Source organism: Anopheles bellator, chromosome 1 (genome assembly GCF_943735745.2).
Source record: "Anopheles bellator chromosome 1, idAnoBellAS_SP24_06.2, whole genome shotgun sequence".
NCBI classification, from domain to species: domain Eukaryota; kingdom Metazoa; phylum Arthropoda; class Insecta; order Diptera; family Culicidae; genus Anopheles; species Anopheles bellator.
Window position 1 is genome coordinate 34715941 of NC_071285.1, and position 26700 is coordinate 34742640.

General features: G+C 45.4%; 1 protein-coding gene across 1 annotated transcript in view; it reads left to right on the plus strand.

Moving 5' to 3' along the window:
* The window catches only part of LOC131205599 (prominin-like protein), a 31975-nt gene extending 15033 nt beyond the window's left edge, over positions 1 to 16942 (plus strand). The window contains exons 2-14 of the mRNA XM_058197765.1: positions 8028 to 8444; positions 8517 to 8790; positions 8947 to 9299; positions 9367 to 9491; positions 10428 to 10451; positions 11098 to 11543; positions 11625 to 12117; positions 12194 to 12337; positions 12434 to 12772; positions 12868 to 12989; positions 14566 to 14616; positions 15323 to 15451; positions 16213 to 16942. Of these exons, the coding sequence (XP_058053748.1) occupies positions 8150 to 8444; positions 8517 to 8790; positions 8947 to 9299; positions 9367 to 9491; positions 10428 to 10451; positions 11098 to 11543; positions 11625 to 12117; positions 12194 to 12337; positions 12434 to 12772; positions 12868 to 12989; positions 14566 to 14616; positions 15323 to 15451; positions 16213 to 16942 (3525 nt within the window). The 5' untranslated portion in view covers positions 8028 to 8149. The remainder of the gene's footprint in view (positions 1 to 8027; positions 8445 to 8516; positions 8791 to 8946; positions 9300 to 9366; positions 9492 to 10427; positions 10452 to 11097; positions 11544 to 11624; positions 12118 to 12193; positions 12338 to 12433; positions 12773 to 12867; positions 12990 to 14565; positions 14617 to 15322; positions 15452 to 16212) is intronic.
* Positions 16943 to 26700: the final 9758 nt, after the last annotated feature.

A 26700-nucleotide genomic window follows, 5' to 3' on the forward strand; every position in this document is an offset into this window, starting at 1 on the left:
TGAAACACGTTAGTTTGGACGACGGACACGGCTTAGCGTGTCTGACGATGGCCACATATCACCATTATGTCTCCAGCGGGTACCAGCAGAGTCACCGGTTGGGCCCAACGTCAGCGGTGGCTTCCTTGTCTTGTCCGTTTTCCTAAAGAATGTCTATTTCGCGTCGTCAGCAGTAGCTTATCGTGGGGAACGCGTTACCAGAGGCCTCTCTTTGAGCCCTTCGCCTGTGAGAGTTGCTCGTCAACCTCAGGTCTCCAGCGCAAACACCCCGGCACTGTTGATTGTTGGCATATTTCAAAGCGATAACGTGTACAGTTCCCGGAGGCCACGTTTGTGGACTAGTGGTCCAGTGGGGTTCCCTCGGCGCGCACAGGTGTCACTGATGGTATGATGTTGCCACGTTGATTGCCTGGGAGCTCTGTTGGGTGAAGAATTAATAGGTGATCAGCATGCACTTGCCATTGTTCCGAGAGAGATGGGATGGGTCGCTGTCTGGTTGGATGGAAGGGATTTTTCAATCAATTTTTTCGATTATGTCCTTTATGTTGGCACTCCTGACGCGTTTCTTGCACAATTTGCGGTTGAGGACACTCCAGTGGTCGTGAACCAGAGGAGCCGCGAGCAAAGTACCAGCGGCGTGTGTCACGACCAAAAGTCACGACTTTTGTGTGGCTCCCGGGGGCCAGTTTCACAGAGTCTGTTGTGGCGTTTGGATGGTCAACAACCCTACGGTGTTGGATGTGAAAGTGACCAGCGGTGAATGGGACGCGTTCGTGAGAGGATGGTAATGGAACGCCGCGGTTCCGAGGAGCGTCATGCTCTGAATGATTGATGAACGGATGGATACCCGACGACCAACCGAAGGGCGCACGGGAGGACGGACGGTATTCACTTGCCACGCCGTGCACGGTGACAGGTTCACCATCAGACCGACCGCCGGCACATGTGTGTCCTGACGCCGACATCTTCTTTTTTCGGTTCTATCACCACGCGTCCATTTTATTTTCACCGGGGCACACGCACCCAACATTGCGCGTTGGGGCACGTTGTGCCGAGGCCTGGCTGGAACACACTCTTCTGGCAGGAAATTGAATCCCCCCAGAGAGAGGTAGCATGTTTAATAAAAGATATGTTGTATCCAATCGATAGATCGGTACTTTGGAGGCCCCCGGGTGTGTGTTGATGGAAGAATGGTATTTGTGGGTATTTCTGATGAATATTTATCATCTGGAAGAGTTCGTTCTTGGAGGTTCTGGTTGTTTCTTGGGCTCTTTTTCGCTATGTACCTCGTTTTCTATCTCTATCTTTTTATGACCTGCGATTTGTGCTCCATTGATGCGGAAGCAAACAACTATTCGTTGTGATTATTATTAGCCATTTTCAAAAATCGTGCATCTCTTAGTCTGATTTGGAGGTTTTTGAAACATAACGCATCGTTCAATAAGGCCCGGGATTAGCGTAGAGATGGCGCTAATAATGACATTTATATAGCAAGGTACCAGAAGTACCAACCTTCATATGAGATGTGTCAAAATTTGATGTAATTCGAAACATAATCAAGTAAGCTATAGTGGTTAAAGTGACGCTACACAAGTCAATTAAACCGATGACCAAAGTTCAACGAAATAGGCTTCCAACTGCTTCCTCATCTTCCGTACTCGCTACTGAGGCTCATTTTGAGTCAAAAGATAAATCGTTCTACAAACATGGCATTGACAATTTAGGGAAGCGTTGGAATGATTGTATTACACTTGAAGGAGATTATGTTGATGAATAATAAAGAATTTTGTCAATAAAATGTTGTTTTGATAGTTAATCCCGGCATTTATTGAACGATGTGTTATGCGTCGGTCGCTGTGAGCCTTTCGTTTCATAAATGCTGGTAGTTGGCTGACCGGATGTTTCGTATGGTCATCGGCGAGCAGCAGGTTTTCATTAAATTCTGAAATTCATATGTACTGAATCAATAATATTTTATTGTACAAACAACTTTAAGGGCTGTTCTAATTTCGGAAACATTTGGGAAGGACTTCGGAGAGAATTTGCAATAGTAATTATTCCGGCCAGTTTAGGTCGTTTGTCCCCGAAGGATAATCACCACCACCGGACTGGATTAGTTTGTTTGTGCTGGAGTCCAATAAAATTTATGTTATTGACAATGGCGAGAGCCGGTCAGTAGAGAACTCCTAGTGATGACCTCCAGAAAATGGCCCACAGAAAGAAATACATAAAACTGTGGCCCGATTCGCGGCCAGTTCCAATTCGAGGAAAATAGTATACTTTCCAGCAAAGCATTTTTTCTGGAAGGGCTCATTGAAGATTCACAAAAAGTTGTGGTGGTCCCTCCGCTCACGGGGGCATCATGGAAGGGCAGCAGTTTGTACTTTGTTTCTTTCGACTGTTTTCAACGCGCTGCGGCTGGTGACCCACTTCGGAAAAGAGAGTGTCGTCGTCGGCTGACGGTCGGTCGGTTGGTCGGTTGATTTGTTAGACTCCAGCGGCGGCCAGCGACGGCTGACGGAGGAGCGAGCTGAGGGTTGGCAAAGCGTTTGTTCGATGGGAAGTCTCGGGCTTCTCCCGGAGGAAGTGTGGCTTTCTCCGAAGAAATACTGCGGCCACCTCACTGCGGGAGGATGTCGAAAACGTGCCACAAATCGAGCGAAAGAAAATTGGTTTCCTCGTCCCGAGGTCGAAAACTGTAGCTTGACAGGGCACCGCCGCCATCACCACCACCAGAAGCAGCATGATCGGGTCAGGTCGGGAGTGGATTGTGTGGTGCCATTTGGCTAAGATATTCGATGGCCAAAAGTGAGTTGTGGCTGTTTTAAAGAGGGGTCCCCATGAGGAGCCGGTTCATTTCATCTCGAATGGTCATCGTCATCGAAGCGCTTAGAGAATTATCATAAAGTAAAGCAAATAATGCATCGAAATAAAGCATTGATACGCACGTCGTTGAAATTGAATTTAAATTATGCTGCAGTCCCGTTTCATTCGACGCTGTTTTGAGACATATTGAGGAGAAGTTTTATGCAAATAGTTGTGTTTCATTCCACTGCGCGATTGTTATGAATGCATCAACCCAATGGACCGAATTGGATCGAGCGGATTAGCGGGCTCAAACGTGTTATCAGCAGAACATGCAATCCGGTTCCGTTGCGCTTCTGTCGGGGTTTGCCAATAAAGAAAAGTCAACAATCAAGCGGAAATCGCAGAAATGCCTCTGATAGACTGCCGACTGCCCAGACACACTCGAGACCTCATTTAGTTGCGCAAGAAAAAAATGCATCCCCGCGCGCGCTGCGGAGATGTTGTTTGCGCCAACGCGCCTAACGGTGAAAGGTAATAAAATTATTGATTTAATTTCCCTTTCCGCAGTAGTGCCTCTCAAAGGCCCCGCGGCGCTGAAACGAAAAGAAAATATAAACATCATCGTTACTACTGGCGAGGGAGAGTGACCCGCAGGAGGAGGTCGTTCTCCCGCAGGAACAACCTACATTCTCAGGGTTGCGTGCTGGTTATGCGATCGGAAAAGAAACTGCGCCGCGGTTTTTTTACGGTTGACGCGCGATGGCTTTTGTACCTTTATTTTTGGTTTCGGATGTGACTGTTGTTGTTGCCCACATTATGAACCACCGGACTTCCGGGCCCCCGGATCGAGTGGCTTCCGAGTGAAACGAAAGTTTGAGGGAAAAGCTTGGGCGACTTCCTTCTCGTATGATAAGTCGATATGGCGTTACGCAAGAATACGTGCCTTTTCGTCGTACGACAGCCACATTCAGGGGAACGAAATTAAGGCACGGTTTTAGTGCTTTCCATTTGTATCCTTTATTAGGATACTTATTGTACAAAATGTGATAATTGTCAGCATATGGTAAATGGAGGACTGTTATTTAACTTAGATTGTTACGCTAGATAGAAAGTTAGATCAACCTTTTGAGTTCGTTCTGATCTGAAGTGGCTTACTGTAATGATTACATTATGCGATTCCGGAATGCGATCTACAAAGATTCACGCATCCCATGTTTTGCACGCAGACAGAAAATATAAACACTTATATGTTTGTCTTTCTGTCTATCTGTCCGTTTGTCTGTCTGTTTGTCTATCTGTATGTTTATTAATACGACAAAATGTTCAATACAATATTTGTCCACAGATCACTGTCGTTCTTGGAGCAGGTTTTCAAGGAAGCGAATAGTGAATGGTTGCTCACAGCGTAATCGTTTTACGATCCGTACAAGCCGACTTTTAACTTCATTTGCTATTCCGGCTTCGCATTCCGCTATTCTTCATTCTTGCTCTAGCGAAAAGAATTTAGAAGCAATTAAACGTTCGCGCCCCGCTGGTCAGCTTACCAGCTACTTGAGTGACCGCCCTGTTGCTCAAATCGTTGCTATGCCCCATGTGGCTTGACACGACGCCAACGGGCAGCCCGCTTTTGATTGGATGGGTTAATTTAGTTCCCGTTTCTATCGGCCATTAGCGGTGAACGGAGTAACGGATCGCTCAAACATAGCTTTTCTAATGTCACAACGTGCTGGTTGAGTGGAGTAGTTTCGACTGTTTCCACATGCCGTGTGTCCCTTCAATATTTCGTCTTCTGATGCCATGTGTCGGTTTCATGTGTCGAGTGATTAATGTTTGTCCCTCGCTGCTCGGCGCAGGGCAGCAATTAGTTTTGAGCGCAGAAAGAACCACCGTTCGTGTGGTGTTTTGCCCGTGTTTGATCTGCACTCCACGCTTTACAACACATGATAGCCGAGGAGCAAACACTAGCGCTGATTCTTGTTATCACTACCGCGGGCGAGAAATGCTCTTTATTCAGCGATAACGCATTACGGTGTTGTGTTTATTGAACAAGAAATGAAACAATTGAATTTTTTTTATTAAATCTCACTGTGAGTCACCGTGTTGCAAGAGAATGAATCATTAACAGTTGCGTTTTGATAATATTGCACCTCGAATTCAGGCATTTCGGTCCTTTTTTGATGTTTTTATTTGCATTATACGTACAAAGGAGTACAGAGGACATTTTGATCTATTGATTTTTTAAAGTTACATCACGATTTCCTGTAAGAGCTATTGAGGTCGTTTTGAGGCACCGGACATTACACTTGGCTATACTATCAAATTAGCATGCGAAATGTCGCAGCCTGATTGACCCACTTGATCGGCTTTTCCTGATTGGGAGAGCTGCTTCTTCGTTCAGTCGGCAATTTACACCAACTTTCATCTGGCGCTTTTCACAACTTTACGCCTGTGACTCACATGCCCCAAGTCTGTGATCGTTTCACATGCGCTGGGTACGAGAAATCCCACTGTGGCTAACATTATTGGTAAAAAGTGTGAATCGGTTTTGTTTGCAACGCAGACGGCGGACAGACATTAATAAATCGCACGAAATGACCATCAATTCCATGTGCAAATGGCTGTCGCCGTACTGCTCCTTATGGGAGCCGTACTGCAAAGATCTGACACAGCGGCGCACGATCAAGACATGCTGCAGCTGTCTTCCTGAGAACAGAACGGGGTTTTTGTTTGTCCTGCTTTTCGTTTCTGGTTGCCACGTGGGGGGTGTTCTTCTCGGTGGCACCGTGGACCCCTTGTGCGAGATGATGATGAAACAGTAACCCTTTCGGCCCTTACCACATACAACTTCTCAGTTGCCCGCGTAGAAAAACGAGTGATTTGGCAAGCGGAAAAGTATGTTGTTGTTTGGTTTTTCAACACCGGCGTATGCAAAAGCACAATAGCTCGTAACGCACCCTGGGTCTGAGCGATGCGGAAACATGTCGAACCGAAACGTTGCTGGGTGGTTCGCGGGGTGCGCTTGATGGGTGGTGACCACGATAATGAAAACAAGGTGCGATGGAATGTATTATGCTGCTCTGCGGTATCGCAGAACTACACCAACGTGTGGACGTGCGTCGCCTTTGGTACTTACAGAGGGGTTTTGGGGGTTCTCGTTTTGACATGCGAAACCGTTATAGTTGTTTGGAAAATAAAGCGTGTTTATAAGCGCGAATTGTGCGCAAGAAAGTTTGTTAAAAGAAGTCAACCTTCTTCCGTCCCATCCCCGGTATATCACCACAGTCAGGCGGTACACCTCCCGGAGCCGTATGAGACAGCCAAGTTCTACCCAAAAGGGTTGTACCCCATGCAGCGATGGTGACTCCCAACTTCTCAACGGCCGATGGGCGGCAGTGAAGGCACGTTCAGGTTTTCTCACGTCACGCGCGTGTGCTGTGGCGGACCCACGCAAAGCCACTTGGGCCGGTGCAATACGCCACGGTGTTTGTTGTGTATACGCCGGACTCAAACGGCACGTTCCTTGGCACAGAAAATTGTCAACGACACGCCAGGAATCATCGGGAAGCTGAGAGAGAGTAATTTTAGAGCATGTGCGTTTGGGTTTAAAGTCGGTTAACCCCTGAGACGCTGGCCCATGGTGTGTGTCAGAGTTGTCTGCTGCCTTCATGACTCATGCTCAAGGCACTGAAGGCAAGGCTGGTACTTTTTCCTTGCACTTCGGCACCTTCGCTTGTTCTATCTTATCTTATCAAATTTGGCTAATTAGCTAATTTATGATTCGAGCGCATCCGGTAATGTTTTATTTTTGCTTTAACTACGACTTGTGAATTTTTGTGTTAGCATTAGAATTCACTCTGAGAAATTATTTACGAATTTATCAATTTCTTTCTGAAACATGATTTTGCTCTCTCTCTTACCTGTCTATGAGTGTCTTGTCTTTGTGGTAGTTTGTCCCATCCAGATCTAACATTATTTGGTACTGGCAAGCTCATTACTCTCTCCTGTAGAGGCCCCCGTTATGGACTATTTCATTCCCGTTCGAATGACCATAGCGCTGAAAACCTTTACGCGCTGTCGTCCCTCTAATGTTCCGTAAGAACAGCTGATGATGATTGGCCAACCGTAACCGAAACGGAAAACCGGTATTTCACACTGACTTCTGTTCAGCGGCATGGACAAGCGCGCACAGAGCGGAAAATAAATCACGAAACGGTGGTGTCGACGGAGCAATAAATGGACACGGTGTTGGACAGAGTTGACGGTTGAAAACTTGTAAAACCGTCATCGTTAGCAGTAATGATGTTAGTGCAACGGGGGGAAAGAAATGATGTTTTTTCTTCTTCTAGATCTGCACACCGCTTCGGCGAAGTTTGGCTGTAGAATGGCGTTTCGCTTTATTTGGGACCGCTGTGAGTGTCTCTGTCTTGTACCATTTTCCGGTTTTGGACCTTCAGCTCCGTCGTGCATTTCGACGGCTGTTGCTGCGTATAGCCTACCAGAACCTGGCCAGATGAGTCATTGGCTGTCGCTCTCGAAGCGCTCGCCCCTGGGTACGACTCACGATCGCTTACACGCATAAAATGTTTCCTTCATTGCTGAGAGAATATTGGTACAAGATATGGGGTCTTTTACGATTGGCGTGAGCAGGACTTAACTTAACCACAAAATCGGAATCCTTTCTGTGGACCTTGAAAGAGGAACGGTTTTACAACGTTGTCTTCCCAAATTTATTTCTATTATGCATACGCATGGCTGTAAACAGCAGAAATACATGTCCTTTTTCCGCTTCCGATGCGTTTCTTTTCAAGTCTGTCGTAAATTATCGAAACGAAAATGGAAAAAAAATCTTAGACGAGGTCTTCGCATGAACAATTTTATAACTGTGATCGTTTTATAATTCTGCCAAAAAATATGAATTCTCATCGCGAACATCTCACAATGTTCCTTAACCCTTCCGAGCTTTACGGTTGGTCGTCGTTACCGGCTTCGCAGTACGTCCGTGATGCTGGGAAATCCAAAAAACCAAGTTATTAAGGTCAAAGTTTTTATAGCCAACCAGTTGACGACCGTAACCTTCAACTGCTGTGAGGTGCTATTACAATAATTCTGATTGAGTCGAAGCGATAGTATCTTTTGCAGGCGTACTTTTAAGTATCATGTAGCCTCAAACATCACGTGTAATACGTTTCTTGTTGTCTCTCTTGGTGCTTTCTCTCCAGAATTACCGAAAACCATAGTGGCCAACAGCGTAAAGTCTGCCACTATCAGCGAACGTAACCACCCGAAACCAAGGACCGACCAAGGAACGTCATCATCACGATCATCACCTTAACACCACAAAATGGCGGCACACGTCGTATCCGGTTCTGCGACAGTGTCCCAACGACAGCAACCGTTGCTCAAGGGCCTGCGGCTAGCTGGCTTCCCTCTACTATTGCTCATCCTACCTAGTGCGCTCGTAGCGGTGGCGCAGGCGGAACCGATCCTGAAAATCCGCGCGACTGAATTTACCCGATTTAACGATACTGCCGACTATCTCAGCTCAAAGTCGTACAATGCGCGTGGTATGGCACCGCTGTACGAAATCACCAATCACGTCATCAACCTGTTCGTTGATGAAACTCCCATTCCAGAAGGTAAATACAGACGAGGGCAAACAAATCGATGACGAAGTAGATTTTAATTATTCTTTTTACCGTTTGGCTTAGGTTATATCATCGTGAAGGAAGGCTCAATCGAGGCGGGACCAAACATTAAAGACAACAACTGGGGGCCGCTCCTGAAACAGTACTGGGCGTTGCTGCTGGTGACGGCCATCTGCCTAGTAACGATCGCGATCATGCCCATCATGGGTCTCTGTTTGTGCTGCTGTCGGTGCTTCGGCGGATGCGGTGGCCGATCGCAGCCCTTCGACAAGAAACACGACACCTGCCGCCGAGCGGTACTGGGCTTCCTGTTGATCTGCTCTTCCTCGGCACTGGTGTGAGTAAGCTTCCTGACGACGGGTCCGGCTTGCACTGAAGCCAGCCACCACTGACCCGTCAGGGTTTTAAATGGCTTCTTTGCCCTTTGGGTCTGAAGCAGCAAATGTGCATTCTCCGACACTAAGGTTTTCTGTTCTGTTTCCCCCGTGTGCAGATTTGGGGTTGTCGTGGCGTTCGTTACGAACAGCTACATGCAGCATGGCGTAGAGAACATAACCACTTCCGCCCGGCAGGGAGTCCACGATACGCGACTCTTCATGCAAACCACCTCGACGCACATCGACCACTTGTTGAACAAGAATTACCAGGAACTGAACAGTGACCTGAAGCAAATGCTGCACGACGCCTCTGGCAACATCATCCAGCGACTGGAGGAAGAATCGAAGGCCGAGAAGCTGACCAAGTTGTACGAGTTCGTCGAAAAGCTGCCTGGCATCCGGGAAAGTTTGGAAAAGATGAAGCAACTGACGAGTGATCTACGAATCACCGCTTCCCAGCTGAACGATGGTAAGGAATGGATCGGATTCGGTGTTGTTGGAGAATATTTTAATGACATTGCTTCCTTCCATCTTAGGTCTAAGAGGAGTGAAAAGGGAGTTGTTAACATCGCTCAACAAATGTGGCACACAGGAGTGCATCAAAGTGATGGACGACTACAAGATTGGGCGTCTGAATGTGAACGGTATCGATTACAACTCGGTAAGCAGCAGCAGCAGAAACTGGTGCTCTTAGTGTCCGGCACCGTTGATAATAATGTTTTATGCGTGTGTGTGTTGGTGATGGTGGTAGAAGGTGGCGGCCAATTCGACTAATCGAAGATGTTGAAACTAATCCTAATTTCGCGTTCCACCGAGATTGACATACGTGGGCGCGCTACTAACACAGTTGGTTTGTGGATGGTTTCGATGATTTAATCATTTATCACATCAGTGCAGTGGAACTTCTGGTTTGATGTTCTGGTTCTGGTTCTTTGCAAGAGATTTGATATCTCAATCGTACAGATTGGTGTTAAAACAAGTTTCGTTTAATTTATGTTTCGACTAGCAACCGTTTTTGTCTATGCAAAACATCGGCGTCATGATCATGTATCAAATCATCTTGTTAATTGTAAATAGGTTTGCTTTTGTAATTTTGTGTTAGTTTCGTCAAATTCCAAGCGATCAAACTCTATCATTCTATTGAATCATGAAAACGTAACAATTGTTCATTCGACCATGACCTTTAACTTACATTTAAACATTTATTTATGCATTCATTGTTTATCTGATCATGTTCAATGCCTGTTCAAACTATGCTTCCTACCGATCAACTACGCGATCGTCTTGTTGTTGTCGTGAAGCAAGTTAAATTATTTTATGTTCCATCGTTTTTCGCCGTCACCGTATGTCGTTCGAAACCATCGATGAAGCTTGCGTTTAATTTATTCAAACACTATTTTGAACAAACAGTACACTTGAAGGGAAGAGACACGGGAATCAGGTGTATCATCCTTTACTTATCACCACCATCACCTTCACTACTACCACCACTAATGCGAAACACCTATACCAAACCATTGTGCTACTAACCGGTTCTTGAAATTTTATTCATCTTGGACATTGTTTTCTTCAACCCCACATTCTCATCATCGAACAGATACAAGACAGATACTTCCCGAGGGTAGGTGATTCTTTCGGCTTTACTGTGCTAGTTGTGGACAACTTTATGTTACGTTGATTGTCTATTCTTTCGTTCCAATCGATCGCCGTTGTGTGTGTGTGTCTCTTTTTTAAAAATTATATTCTTATTTTGTATGCTATAATCTCTAACACATTGTTTATTTCAATATATTTTACCATTTATAATACTTAGTGTGTTTGTTGGTATGTTGTGTGTATTAAAAAGATGATTTTGTTTTATCTTCTGTGTCAATCTGTATTTCTGTTGTTGTTTGTTATCACTCTTTCCTGACTTGCATACTTTTGGCTGGAATTATAAAACAATTGACCGAATTGGAAGTGCCCAAACCTGAATCAACAACGGAACCGATTATAAACGGTTTAATTGGAAAATGAAATCTTAGGATTAATTTAATACAGATAGAGCGCCTACTAAAGCGCCTTGCCAGATCGAGTTACGAAGGATGCAAACTTCATCTTTAACAAGACGTGATGCACGTGTAATTTTGTGCAGCATTTACCTGTATTCATAATTGCTTTATTTTAATAAATATTTTTTCGACGTGTCATTGCTTTCTCAACCGTATAGTTAGGCCCATTGTTCTAACGTTTTATTTTTGTATTTTAAATTCCTTTCCACCAACCAGCTGCCAGACTTATCGCAGATCATTCAAAGCGTTACGGATCTGACGGACAGTGGTTTGGGCAAGGCCATCTACAATGGCGTCGAGCAAATGAACCAGCTGAAGAACAGGCTGAAGCAAACTGTGCTGGAAAACATCCCGAAAGTGCAGGCCGCATCCGACTCGACCGGAAAAGCCATCAAGGAGGTGTCGGACATGTTGACGGTTCGCCTGAATGACGTTGCCAATGTGTTGGGAAACAACTCGTACAAGCATTTGGACACCGCCGACGAGTACATCGAGCAGTACAGTATTTACCGGTATTATGCCGGGCTAGGCATTAGCTCGGTGCTGTTGTTGATTCTGATCTGTCTGGTGTTTGGTTTGCTGTGCGGCATTTGCGGTAAACGCCCGGATGGTTACGGTGACGATTGCTGCAACAAGGGTGCTGGTGGACGGTTTTTAATTTTGTAAGTGGCGCACCAAAAACGATCATTAGACCCCTTTGTGTGTTCATTCGATTCTCATCCTCTTGATGCTCGTTCTTGCAGTGCCGTTGCCCTTATCTTCCTGACGTTCTCCGTGATTCTGGCCGTATCGCTGGCCTCGTTCCTCGTTGGTACCCTGGCACGCCGCGCGGCATGCGATTCGCTGCGCAACCCGGGTGACGATCAGTTGATCAACTACGTTGATCAATTCGTAAACCTGAATCGGTTGTACACGGAGCTCCGGGCGCAAACCGAGCGTTCCAAGGCAAAGCTGCGTGCAAGCGAAACGGTTGAACCGATTCATATTGGTGAGGTGATCGTTTCCTGCGAGAGAAACGAATCCATCTACAAGGTGCTGAAGATGCACAACTTTGTGGACATACGAACGATACGCGACTACCCGGAGGACTATGGAATAACGCGCGAGCTGGAAGCGTTGAAGGACAAGATCCGGATTGAGCCGGTACAAATTCTGACGCCCGAGGCGAGAAAGGACATCGAAACGTTGCGCTCGTCAAAATTGAACGATTTCGATGTGGATAAATTTACGGACAACGTGAGTGCTCGTGCGCGTAGTAAATATTTGTCGCACATTTTATCAAACACTTAACCCGTTTCTTTGACATTTGCAGTTAACATTCAACATTACCGAGTACAACCTGAATGAGATTGCTGAAAAGCTGCGCGAAGTAGCCAACCGTGTGCCACCCGGAAAGGAAATGAATGACATTAAAGTGAACCTCAAAAATCAAGCACTCCACCTGTCTTCCTATCAGGTGAGCTGATCGCGAGCCCGCTTTCCCTTGTTGCGTCTGCAGCAGTCCGTTAGGTGCTGGTTTAATCCTTGTCGGTGCTACGTTCTTTTTCTGCAGACGAATCTCGTCGATCCGATGATAGCTTCAACGAACCAACTGATTAAACTGTCCACCTCGCTGGACAGCAGTTTGAAGTTTGGCGAAAAGTCATTCTCTGATGCCATCGACAAATTTCTCATCCAAATCACCGAAGCGGAAGAGTACATCAACAAGTACGGTAAAACGTTCGTGCAAAACGTCACCGAGGAGCTGGTGAACGGCTTCACACAGCAGATCTTCGCCTACATTAACCTGGTGATTGATGCGACCCAGAGTGACATTGGTCTCTGCGGACCAGTGTACAACGTCTACCAGTCGATGATAGTGGCGTCCTGCAAACGAGTCGTCGATCCATTCGTAAGTATTTGAATCCGTTGCATGACCTCGATTGGCGCAATAGAATGTGACGCTTGATGCTCACTCTAATTTTGTGTTTTTGCCCTCCGTTTTAGAATGGATTCTGGGCAGGTGTTGCCTGGTGTCTGCTACTCTTCCTGCCATCGATCATCTTCGGTGTGAAGCTATCCACGCTGTACCAAAAGTCGGACCCCTACCCAGGGCCGATGGTAGAATCGTAAGTGCCAAAGATATTCTTCCTATCCTCCAATCCCCGAATGTACTCCTTGTAAAGGAGTTAAGATATTTTCACTCCACTGCATGCCAATCGATATCGATCCAAAGAGCTGAATATTTTCTAAAACATCTCCAATAGGTAGCGCGATTACTTTTTTTTTTTTAATTAGCCGTTTAAGTTTTACCATAAGTCTAAGGCACAGGTGTGTTGCGTAGTGTTGTTTCGTTGTAACTACTGGCCGAGTAGCTGTTTGCTAGACAATAACATGTGCCCTATTAGTGAATAAGATTCCCTGCATGTTTACAGCGGCAAACGCTTAGTTTTAATAAAACAGTATTACGATGAGAGGGGTCTAGTGCACGCGCTTCCACTCCATCAGCAGCAGCTGGTCGCTTACTAAACGCATGATTTCTAGCCGAAAAAACTATGTATCATCACCGGGACAAGGAGTAAACGTAACTGTGGTGCAATAAACAATCGTTATCTATACTAAACGAAAGTAGACGAGAGGCGGTCGGTTCGTTTTCTTGGGTAGTTAGCAAGGCACTGATGGCGATGTGTTTTGTTTGTATCTATCATTTCTTCTTGGTTTTCATCATTATTTGTGTTGTTAGTTCCATTAGCATTATTGCATTTTAAAACCAAAAGCATGTGTTGAGCATGACACGCCTTAATGTAGCGCGTTATCCTTGCCCTTGGATGTATCATAGGAGTTACTTGGGAAGTGATAGTAGAATGGGTAAGTTTAGAGCTGTTTAGTGACATCTGCTTTGTGCCAGGCAACATACATATGTAACCCTCATCACTGTTCATGACCTCTTTTTTAACGCTCGTTTCTCGTGTTGTGTAGATAAAGTGTAAGGTATTTTGGCAAAGCAAACAGTTCACGAAAACGGAGACCAAATATGTTGTCTTCAGAGAGCTTTTGGCATTTTTAAATTCGAAAATTTTACGTGCTATTTTGGCAATGGTTCATGTTTCGGCCCCGGGAAAAAGCAGTACATGATAGCACTGGTCCCGCGACAACACCTCACAGCGCAGCAGCTGTCGTGAACTGTTCTTCCTGTTCCCTCTTTTCTCGACCCAAAACGGTCACAGGAACGACCTTTTTTGGCAAACATCTACTCACTCACGCCGCTAGAAAGCATATTGCACTCAAGTTTGTATTACACGTTCGTTGTACAAGTCTGTAATGGAGTAACAAGCAAAACGTGCATTGTTCTGCTATGGTTTGGTATTTGGTATCATTTTCACCCTGTTCATCTAGTTTCTCTTTGTTTTTCCGTTGGACCTCTAATTGTAGATTTCTTTTAGTTTATGTGTTTTTACAGTCGGTGATGGTCGATTTTCTTCCAGCTTCCGGCTTGTGAAACAAAAGTTCCACCCCAGAGTGGTATTTTATGTTATTCTCCCAAGAATATTGATAAGCAAAAATCTTTCACAATCACAATCTTCTTTATTGCTGTGTGCAAGTGTTGCGTGCGTGCGTGTATGGTGATGGCAGCTTTAAAGTACGATTTTTTTATGTTTTGTGGTATCGTTTCTCTTCTTGTCACTTTTCCGTTTTCATTCGCAGTGAGTATCTGTACGACGCCTACACCGAGCGTGATAATATTCCTCTGGCGAGGTAAGTTTTGTTCTGTCTTTCGAAGTCATACAACGCGGCCAACGGCGCCAACGGGATGATAGAACTGTTGAGCGAACTTTTCCTATGTCGGCCCAAGTAGATGGAATTTCGGGCGCGGGCGGTCTATTATACAGTTGTTTGAAAAATGTTTTCGAATTTTGTCGAAATTGTTGTGCCAAACTGGGCCGCCCCGGTCGTGCTATGAATCCTTTAACACACTAACCAGTATCAGTAACCGCGCATACACTTAGCATCTTGTTTGTAGAAAATCGTCCATAAATAACCTGTTTCTGTTGATTGCCTGCCTGCGTTACATGTGTTTCGTGTTTTCTGTTCCGATCGTTTTAGTTTCTTTCCATTTTGGTTGCGAGTGGTTCTTTACTTGCTTTATTTTACCACCCATCGTCCTTTTGGGCCGTGCCATCAGAGAAGCTCCTCGGCATTTCAAGCCAACATACTATAAAAATAAAGAAATATAATTTAATCTTTTTTTAAAACATTTTTACACCTTAGTTTATGTCCTATCGTCCGGGAACATCACTTTCCTCCGTATCTGTATTGTGTATTTACGAGTAGTGCATATTGTGATGAGAAGGCAAAAACTGCTATTTCATTTGATAGAGACCTTTACAATGCCTCGCGCATCTCGTTGAAATTATATTTATTTTTTCCATCACTACTCTCTCACAAACTGTGCTTCTTCTAGTGGACCGAAAAACAAGCGCCGCAAGAAGCAGGATCGTCGTCGGGATTCGCGCGACCGGCGTGAGATATACTACGAGGAAGGCAGCCCCTCGCACAGCCGTGACCCGCGCTACAACGATATGGCCCCGAAGTAAGTACGCCACTGTCAGAGAGATACGGCATTGTTTCGGCTAACCGATCACTTACGAGCCAGCGGGGAGGGTGAAGGGACAGGAAAAACGTAACGAAAGGCCCCCTCGTCGAAGGGGAGGCCGCTTGCGTTTTTTCTTCGGATCCTTCGCCAAACATACACACAGAACAGCGTGCACACGGTTTACATACGAACATGTACAATCGCCACAATCTCCATCATTATCGAGCATAAGCATACACATTAATGTACTGTTTTTTTTTGGAGCATTTCCATCGACCCTCGAAGCCCCCAACGATGTGTGTGTGTGTGTGTGTGTTGCCCTTTGCAATAGATTGATGAGTGTCGGTGACAATCAGCAAGATCTATCATACGATGTGTGTGAAGTTAATGCATAGATCCGATCGACACCTTCTCGAGCATTGTTTGATTTTTGTGCTAGAATAGTGGCGTAAGATTAGCAATAGTGATAGGCGCTAGAGAAAATGGGAAACTGAGCGAAAGAGATAGAGAGAGGAAGCGTGATTTTTTGTGTAGTTCCACCCTCAATGACCATACATGCACGACGCTGTTTAGTGCATTTCCATGTGTATCGCTAGATTTCACGCCTGTGTGTGTAAAGTGTCCTAAGTGTCCTCCTTAACACAATACACCCACCACAAGAAGCATTGTTTCTGCCCCGCTCCTTCTAACGGGGTGCCCGGCGCTGGTCAATCTGTCGCTAATTCCTTCCTCCCTCTCATCTTTGCTCTTCTGGACAGTCGTGAGTCGCACATTCCTTCAGTACTAACTCCTGGTGAACCGTCGGCTTCCCCACCGTCGTTACTACTAACATCCACCAAGTGCCACCAACCGTACCACGAACACAACCTCCACCAGCGTCATCACTCGACTCCCTTGCCAATGTCACTGCCCATGTCGCTGGTGATCGAATCGCCCCAGGAACTGTCAATGGGCGGTTCTCCTGTTCCGGTGTGCGGCGACCGAAAATCGTTCTCGTCGTCCTTTCAGTCATCCGGCGGTGGCGTCGGCGGCGGCAGAAGACACCACGAAGCACCCGCCAACGATTCACCGAACCGCGCACTGAGCCGCCTGTTTAGTAACAGCTTTTTCGACGACTTCCACTCAGCGTTGAAACAGTACGACGCCGGCGAGCTCTCGTTGGAGGGACCTACGGCGCCGATCGGTGGTTCGACCGATCTGTTGACGGTCGCAACATACCTGCCACCAACGCCACGGCATCGGCGGCACCACCAGTACCATCACCGTGCCGGCCACAGCCCACATCGCCAACGGGGCGCTGGTGGCGTTAGCCGGAGCAATAGTAGTAGCGTCGGTTCGGTGCGTTCGATGGCCTTGATGCCGGCTCGAACTCCGTCGCCGCTTGAGTTCCGCACCATGTCGTTCCGGAGGCCCCGCTCCTTGGCCAGTGAAGAGTCAAGCGGGAAGCACTCGTCGGCGCGCACCGACAGTGGCTATGAAAAGTACTGATCCCAGCGAGCTCATAGAGCAAGAGGTGGTCGTCCTGTGCGATATTGAGACTGATTCTGTTGGCCGCGGCCAATCCGAAGCCCACTCTAGATGGCCGGTGCTACTCGTGGAAAGAGAAAGAGAGGGAGAGGGAGAGAAGGAGGAGGAACGAGGAAAGGTGCATCGTAAGGAAGATCGACTCTAAGAGAGCGTGACAGGTTCAGAAAATCATTCGATCATTATCGCTGTTGTCTCTCTCTCTCTCTCTCCCTTTCTCTCTGTCTCACCGTGATGGCCTAATCTGATCCGATCTATTGTCCTGCTGTTGTGACGTAGTTTTCCCATTGTTTCTTCATGTGTCTCTATGGACCTCCTTTTGATTGACTCTGATTCACTTTCTATCCTTCCATCTCACTGCGTGAATGCTTCTATATGCTTGTTGCGTGTTGTTCTCATACACTGGTCGTGATTGTCATTCCCTTTCGCTTTCTCTCTCTCTCTCTTTCTCTTTCTTACACTATCTATCTCTTTTCCTCCTTTGGCCGCACTGTTGTTCTGTTTTTCTAGTGTACTTTCAGTCATTGTTTGAAGAAAAAACAAATAGAATGGCAAAGATTGCGCACCCTATAATTGCTCCTTCTGCTGCACTGCTGTCTTTAAATTGGACTTTGGGCGGCTTACGCGCTATTTTGTACATGCACAATTCGAATGAGACCCATTGGTGTCGACCCTTCTCTTCCTAGATGTTTAAAGGAACGTTGCCTACCGCACAGTTTGCTTCGATCTTTTTATTTCCATTTCGACTTTGTGCACGCTTGTGTTGTGTACGTTCTTCTAGTTGTTGGTGTAGTAGTTCCGGTTGGGGCCTGTAAAGTGTGCGGCCTGTTGACTGTTTCCTGTTGTACCCTAGTTCCCCCTCAGGATCGCTTACATCTATCATTCTAGTTTCTCTCGATTGCTGATGGCGATCCATACTAGATGAATCCTTCCAACATGTGCAGGGAACGCGATGTGAATGGGTATCATCTAAATGTATTATTTACCGTTGTCTCTTACCGCTACCATTTGCCTGACCGGCGTGTTGTGTCCTCTCCCCGGCGGAACGCTGTCTTCGAAAGGTGCCAGTACATGCCGTGCGATAGTCGGCTGCGGTCCGGCGGGCTCGGTTTACCACACGAGCAGTACTATCGTCCCATTCCGTAGAGCCGGTTGGGCGGGACAAAAACACAACACGAACACAAACACACAAAGGCACGATCACTGCGTGCCTAACTCTGCTGTGATCCGTGAGTAAAACGCGCACGAACGACTAGGAATGGTCACGGCACATTGTGTCCCTTCCAACCCCGTAGTCTTTTCCACTCGTGGCGATTAGCGAACCCTGCACCACCACCACTGTCGATGTGTGGCGGAAATACGAATCCTATCCCGAAATTCTCCTGCTGCGCCTCTTGCTGTGGATGAGTCAGTTTAGCTTGAGTGTTCACCTATGGCAAAGGTGTTCAAATGTTCGAAACAAAGTTCTCAGACCCAAAAGCTAGTTCGCTTCGACAAAGAAGATCACAGGTACTGATTGGCTGTCTTAGGAGTAAGGAAGCAGTATTGGCATGTGGGAACCATCAGAATCCTGATTCTGAAAGAGTTTCTAAGGAATGAAGCCCTAGCGAACTGTTTGGGTAGTGTATGCGTTCGACGATCGTTTGATGGAGTCGCGAAAAATGGTGACGCGTGTACGTGTGGCTGTGTAAATAGATTCAAAATTTGTCTGTTACATTTTTTAACATTTTGCCTTCGAGACATTTTGTTAGCTTCGGTCCTCCCCCGTAACACAGTAACTAGCTCTAGCGTCCTGTCACTGCACGTGCTCTATAAATTTTCTCGTCTTTCGTCTTTGCAGAAACTGGGACGGTGCTCCGCCACGCTACCAGAACCCTCCGATGGCTCCACCGGCGGCAGAATACGAGCGCCCTCCACCGTACTACTATCCTGGGGCCCCGAGTGAACACGAGTAAGGGGCTGCTGCGCCCTTTTCGACAAACGACAAGCAGAGTTCCAGGCGATGCACATCACACACAGTGCCAAGTCTCGGCGATGCCCAAGAGCACCCGCCGTCGGGTGGCACTCTGTTTTCGCAACATTTCAGAGCGCAACTAGCTAGAACGCAAAGTTGTAGATGTTTTTCGTTTCCTTGTTTTTTTTTTTTTTTTTTTTGGTAAAACCACACACTAAACACACTGATTCTGTTAGATTTTATACTCATTATGCATTTGTTTTCGGAAGGGGCAGGGCGCCAACACAAGAATGTTGGCAATAAGGACTTTAGGCGCTCCATGGTGCGCAAATGTACACCGTTTTGAATTTTATAGCATTTCTATTTCGAGTAAAACTGGGAAGCGTGCCCACTTTTGCTTAGCGTATCCGTTACGCGACGATTTGTTTGAGTTGATCGATGGAGATTGGTGTACCGAGACACACGTTGCATAGGGGAGGCAAAATTGCTTGTATTTTTAATCAAAAGAGACTCCGAATTTATGTTCATATTTTAATGCTTTGGTACGTATGCTACAGCACGAGTGCTCATTACATGGACCTCGTTGCGTGAATTTGAAACAAAAAGTCTACCGAAAGCCATTCCAAACAGACACAGACCCACTCAATCTACAAACTCGACGCGACCTGGATTCGCCGTGCCGCGGTTGTTTTGGATCGGTCTTAGTTCAGCAATCGGGGCTTGCCCGTGTGAAAACCGTCGCATCGATTTAGTTTCTTTCAGTAGAGTGTGGCGACGTAGATTTCGAATTTCCGAATGTATCGTTTAGCAACCCCCCGGTAGTATGTGCTCTCAGTTTGTCAAGTAGCATCGAATGTAACCGATTTGATCTTGCGCTTGTCGGTCCGTAGCCAATTATACAAGAAATTTCCACTGTTCGACTGAAACACCAGCAAACCAGGAAGAAGCTGTGCTCAAAAGTATTCCTTTGAGCCGGCTCATCTGATTTCAATTGTTGCTCGAAAATCGGCACCGGAAAGAAAATCGATCTATTACTAGACATACCAAGGCTGATTATTTTTACTCTAAACCAGACCCCGTAAGATACACCCGACCAAGGCTTTCATCAAATGTACTACTCAACGAAGTGATCAGCAAACGGTAGACAAACTAACGGGGTCAACGTTCTCCTGCTGTGCAAAGGAACAGTGTTAGGTTGCGAGTACAGAGTTCTCTACTGCTACCCAATGGCAAAACTCTGGGACTCCGCAACTCCGCGCTGCAGCCAATGCGATTGAGCTGAGCCAAGGTCGTTTGTATAATATTAGCAGAATCTCACCTAGAGTTACTGGGGTATTCGTAAAATTATTTTATTGAAATGCTATTACTTTTTTAATTTTTTTAATCGAATCGATACCTTAGGTTAGTCTAGACATTGTTCATTTTTTTTTTTATGTCGAACGGAAACGACAGTTTAGCAACAGTTTAGCCTTTCGAACGCTCTGGCAAGCCGGAAAGGGAAATGTTTTGAAAGCGAATTTTATGTTGTCAACTAGTGATATTGAAGAAGGGAAGGGCCACATGCGATGACGATAGGACAAAAACAACCGTCTCGTTATTGCTGTCGCGTTTGTGGAGCATTTGCTGCGTAATAGCAGCGTGTACCCCCTTTAATACGTCCGATGGATTAATTTTGTAGTGAAAAAGAGACGCATTTGTTCGTAATGAATAGAGATCGATCGCGATCTGCTGCGCCCTGGTGCACGACAGTGAGGAGGTAACCATTTTTATAAACTGTCTCACTTTTACTTCTACACCCATTTATGCATCTCGAATAATGATGTAAACTTACGGTACAGCTGGATGAACTCTTCTCCACGTAAAATATAACTACAAAAACCTGTCCCCAAGCTATAAGTGTACGTGTGTGCTTGCGGCGACGGCAGTAAGTGCGAAAAAGGGACGAACGGGAGCGTAAAAAATGTTGTGTTGAACAACAGTAACAAATCTATAAAACAAAACTTTTATCCTTCTATAAAACCCATCCTTATCGAAGGGCGTGCAAACGCCTATGAATCACGTATTTACCGTAACACAAAGACACACACGGACATTGCATAGATAAACCAACAGGAACTAGCAACAAACAGAAGATACAAAACAATGGATAATATACCAAATGGCCACGTTATTCACAATAATTAGATGATGGTGCGTAGAAAAGGACTCATGGCACCAACGAGCAGTGGTTGGTGCAAACGGAAGCGAACCGCAAACAAATGAAAACAAGAAGAAGTATAAAAGTGTGCGCATTTCAATAGAATTCGATACGCGGCGGAAACATCATGAAGGGATGGCGAAGCTTTTCAACTAATTTTGATGTGTGTCTGTTGTACTTTTCGTCCGTCGACGAGAATTATGGAAGCAGGAAACCGATTTGTAAGTGTACCTTTCATATGTATGCATCTTCGTGTGGCACACAGTTTAATAACCATCACCAAATTGGAATGAACCACGTAAAGAGCATAGGAAGATATCGTTTGGATCCTCGATGGAAGCAAACAAAAAACGGCAAGACGCAAAAGAGCGCAGGATTTACGGGGAAAGCCTTGAGAAAAATGCGTTTTTGGTAGCCGAGACAAAAGACACGACTTAGACAGCAGGGCGAACGTGCACGAAAGTATATGAACAAAAAAAACCGGTAAAAGAACGGTAAATTACTGCCCGAGTAAGGAACAAAATAAAGTGATAATATGAATAAAATTACATCAAGTGTATTGGGCGATTGCGTAGGAAGTTTTGATGACCAATGCAAGCGTGAGTCGAACCGAGTCGCACCAGTTGTGATCGCATCTTATCATTCGTCCGTTGGAAAAAGATCAGCTAAAACTCACCTTTTCAGGATTTCCCTCCTTTCACATTTCTTTCGGATTTTGAGTCAGACTCACAGAGAACGATTTGAACAATGTATCCATTACTAGTTTATTCAGAAGACTGGATCCACTCCCCGTCGATGTTACACGCAGAGTTAGTTTTGTTCACGCTCCTTCTACACACTCAAATCTCGACGACGTGCACACGTGCGCAATCCCTTCCAACGACCGCTCTACTTCCGGCGAATCGCTCTCCACAACGACTCGATCTTGTCCCTCTCGTTTGCTAGTAGCTTGCTTCCCGTGGTCCACTTGGGCTATTACTAGCTCCTTGCCCGCCCGCCTTACGGTGTGTACCTGCTCGAAGTGTCGGTCAAACTGCCGCGCTGTTACGGATCGGAGTTGCTTGCTTCATTGATGGGCTGATCTTGTTCGAAACCGTGGTGCAGATGTTACTGCGAAGTCCGTTCGTTGAACGGTGTAAGCGTTGTAGTCGGCAATTTTGGAATGTTCGCATATCGCTGTGGCCAAATGGCGGGTGGTGCGTCAATGCATTCGTATTCACCATGCTTGTATTTCGCGTTGGTCTAACTAGTCTACCGGACGATTCACGCCTGTGACATCTGCAGCGAGGTTTGGCATGGCACTGACTGGGGTTTTGCTGTGGCGTTGGCTGACGTGATTCACGATGCTTGTATTTCTCGTTGGTCAAACTAGTCTGCCGGACGATTCACGCCTGTGACATCTGCAGCGAGGTTTGGCATGGTACTGACTGGGCTTTTGCTGTGGCGTGATGATGGACAATAAGGTTGGCGATGGAAGAGAGTGGCCGAGAGGACGATGCATGAGAGTGAGGCGAGCGCAGATGCAGTGATGGAGCTTTCCCACTTTACGTTGATTGAAAGTTGGGTGAGAAGCGTCTCAAGCTGGTCAGCACGCGCAGGATTCTAGGTGCGCTCGCGTATCGTCGTGACTGCTGTTTGTCTCGCGCTCACGTCAAGTTGTGGCTCACGTCGGTGGTCGTGATTATGTTCTGCGACGCCGTGTTGATTGCGTGAGGGCTTTTTGGTAGAATTAGAAAGAGGCTGGACTGCTGGGGGCTGCTTCTACGCGATTCGAATAACTAGCTTTATTACCTTTCGTTGTGGTTGTTAGTGTATCTATTGTTGTAAAAGTATTGTGATATTGTGTTCTGCCAGCTTTGATTCTTAAAATTCAAATTGCTTATGGCGCTATAGAGAATTTCTACGGTAGCTAGTCTGTTATGCGCTTAGTGTTACATTTCGTTAGTTACAAATATTTTGAATTCTACATGCATCCCTTACTGTATTGCGCGTGTTCCTTCACATTCGTACCATTCCTCCATTTAATTTCCTTATTTTTGATTTTGTGGTTTGGCCTCATTTTTTTGCTCTTAGTATAATTTAGTAAACCGGATTAAGCCCTCTGCGCTGTGAAGGAAATGGCACTGCATTTGGCATCTTCCATGCCTGTAAGATATTTTAATCAATAAATTGAGAGAAAAGTATCATGAAATAGGGCCCATTCCGTTCCTTAAGATAAAAATAGCATAGTGTTGTTCATATGTTTTGGCTATTTCGAGTTTACGAGTTTCGTTTTTGCATTATGCTTTTATTGTACCACTACGTACTTAACCGTTGTTTTGCTACTTCTCCGATTGTATTGTGCACAGCAAAGCAATTTATTATTATTTGTTAGTTTTCTTTCTTTTGTTTGATTTACTTTTTATGCATATATCTGTTTTCTTTTTCTATTATTTCTTTCTCTTTCTCTCTTCTTCTCTTTCTCTTTTCTATTATTTCTATTTTATCTTTCCTTTTCTCGTCTCTTCGGAAAAACCTGGAAGTCAGACATCAAATTGTCAACGTCTAAACGGTTATCGTTCCAGTATAGATTACTGTATTGCTTTTTTTTTTGATAACTTTAAAAAAAGAAAAAAAATGATTCGTAATGGCGAACACTCGTTTGTTTTTCAGTATACTACCGTCTCTAACAGCTTGCTAGCGTTACACTCAGAAGGTTCATTTTAGGTGTAGATTTATGTTTGTTTAGATACGATATTTCATTTTGAATCAATTTCTCTCTTCTTTTACTTACTTCCACAATTTTCCTAAAATTTTCTAAAATTCTTCACAGATTCACTTGCTACAGATACTGTTCTCTTCCGTAATTTTGTTCTATTGTCCCGTCTTTTCTCCGTGTCTTGTAAGTGTTTTAATTTACGTTTTATTCTTTTCCTATGTTAATCCCCTCTTTTTTCTTCTTTTGTGAATTATTGTTTCATATTAATGTTATTCTGTCAATGAATTATTATGGATGGAAGATTAGTAACGGAATGGTGGGATTCTGATTGTTCAGGGCTTCGTTCTCTTTGATGATGAAGCTGGCCACATGAGCTATAGGAATACGCGAGCTCAACACGACTCCAGTGCGTTGGTCAAACATGCGAACCGTTTATTAAACACCAGCGGCATGTTTGGCCAAAGCCATGCGGAAACGTGAGCTGGCCGCGAAAAGTGGCGAATCTAAATCCAGTGTAAAAACAATAACAAACGATGAAAATGAAAAAAGTGTAAATGTAAAAAAACGGTGAAATGCGATTACGCTCGAATAAATGGATACAAGAAGGTGTAGTTAAAGTGTAACAGGAAGCGTAATCAAAGTAAACTATAAAAACAACCAAAATATGAGTTTCCAAAGTGAAAACACATACAGTGATCAAATCCAATAATCGGTGCACGAGGAGGGCGTCTCCACCGCAACGCTACGGCGAAGAGGGTTTCATCATCGTGTACCGATGCTTTGATCGTTTACCGGCTACTCGCTGGCGCACCGACAGCAGCTGTTGTTTCTCTTCTAACTACCGACGGACCGATGAGCGATGGGACGTGTTTTACCATGAACTGACGAATGGCGAGGCCAAAATAAGTACAACCACTGTTTTGATGTTCAATGTTAATTTTAATTCCGAAACAAAGCAAAACAAAAAGAAAATGTGTTGAAAATGACTTTGGACGATGGCCGTTATTGATATCATATATTCTGATTTACAAAATTTAATTAATCTAGAAAATAATCTTAAAAAATCAGTGACTCAAAGGTTTCGGGTCAACACGCTGCTTGAAAAACGCTCTTATGCGTTAGAACTTTTTAACGAAATCGAGACCAAATTTATTCATCATGAAGATGAATTGTCTCATACAGAATTAAAATTCATATCTAAGGCTGCTAGAGAAACGCACCTTACAATTAGAAATATATTAAATACAACTTACGTCCGTAAGCAGTTTCTCAACACCGCTTGGTTATGCTCCAGGCAGCAACGTCACGGGCACCGACCAGCAGCGCCGCGACAGCATAACTACACCAACGAGCGGCGTCAAATGACAACGGTCAGACCAAGGGCAAGTTCCCACGCTCGCAGACCAGAGCCAAGAGACAGCGACCAGGGGATCCCCTGGGTAGGGGAGACTTCGCACCTTCCGTCAGGTTTGTTGTGGAGTTACCAAAGCGGCGTTGAGGCTATCCCGACCTCGGCGTTTAGCAAGAACCTACTGGACACCTCCTCGCGGTGGTCCCTGGATAGTACACGGCCAGTACTAACTAAGTTCAGAGGGCAGTACGGAGCAGGACGACGTCCACGTCCTGAAGCACTATGTGCTTACGGAGTGACCATATACGCTGGAGTCATACCTGAAGGATGGTGGTCCCTGAAGGATGACGCGCTGGCGTGTGTTTAGGAGAATTAGGAGAGATCGAGAGGGCGATGCCTTGTCGTGACCTGAGCTCAGGCCTTTTTCGAACGTAGTAGTATCCCTGCCTGTGGGCGGTAGGGTGCTCAAGGGCTCGAGGTTGCGGCGGGCAGATATCACCTGATCGATCAAGTGGGAGATGGAAGACAGTGAAGCGTCCTGAGTGCGACAGGATGTCCTCATCGTCGTGGAGGTCAGTGAGACAGCCTGTGCAGCCCAGGATGTCTTCACCGTCTTGAACAGTGTAGCGACCTGAGCAGCACAGGGCGTTTGCACTGTTCCACAGTCCTTGTTGGAGTCTTACTATCTTGCGACTCGATCCTCCTCTTCGACAAATAAAAGCAAGGTAGATCTGGTTTTTTAGTCGGTCAAACCCGGCATGCGGTGGCTGGCCGTATCTTTTGGAAGATTTTTCCAGATAACTTAAAACAAAAAAAAAGGTACAGCGACTAGCAAACTAACACCCGCTAACTGATGAAACTGTTATGAAAGAAATATAACTTATGTCGTGGACCATTGACAATGGAGCTGTCAAGAGTGAGAAGACAGTCGAGCTGTCAGTCGATCATAAGCAAGCGTGCTGAACAGACGTGCTGTGTTACTTACTACAATAAAGGTTGATAGGTAGATATTGTAACCAACCTACCAAAGTTACTTTACAAGTTCGACTAATTACGTGCAAGGTTACAACAACTTACATACAACGTTATTTCCATAAATACGGCTTTGTATGTTTACACCATTTCAAACTACCATGAAACTAAGAAAAACTTCAAATGCGTTGGACGTTCCAACGCACCGATGCTCAATACCTAATACAGCACACACAGCGCATAGTACAGAGTGTAATTACTTCGCCAGCAGTGTGTATGGCTACGAAGATAACATGGCGACTGTTCGGTATATTGTATATCATCGCCGTTACGATTTGAATTTGACGTACCGTCATTTCACCAGTTTCGCTATGGCTCTCTATTTCTCTCTTTTATGTTTCTGTCACTCCATACGTGATCGAGCGCGTTTCGGCTCGATCCTTCAGTTCACGTCTACACGAGCGAGAATAAAGACATTCCATCAGAGAACTGTAAATCATTTTCCTCAAGTTGAACTCCCGGTTTTCATGCTACGGGAAACGCATGATCA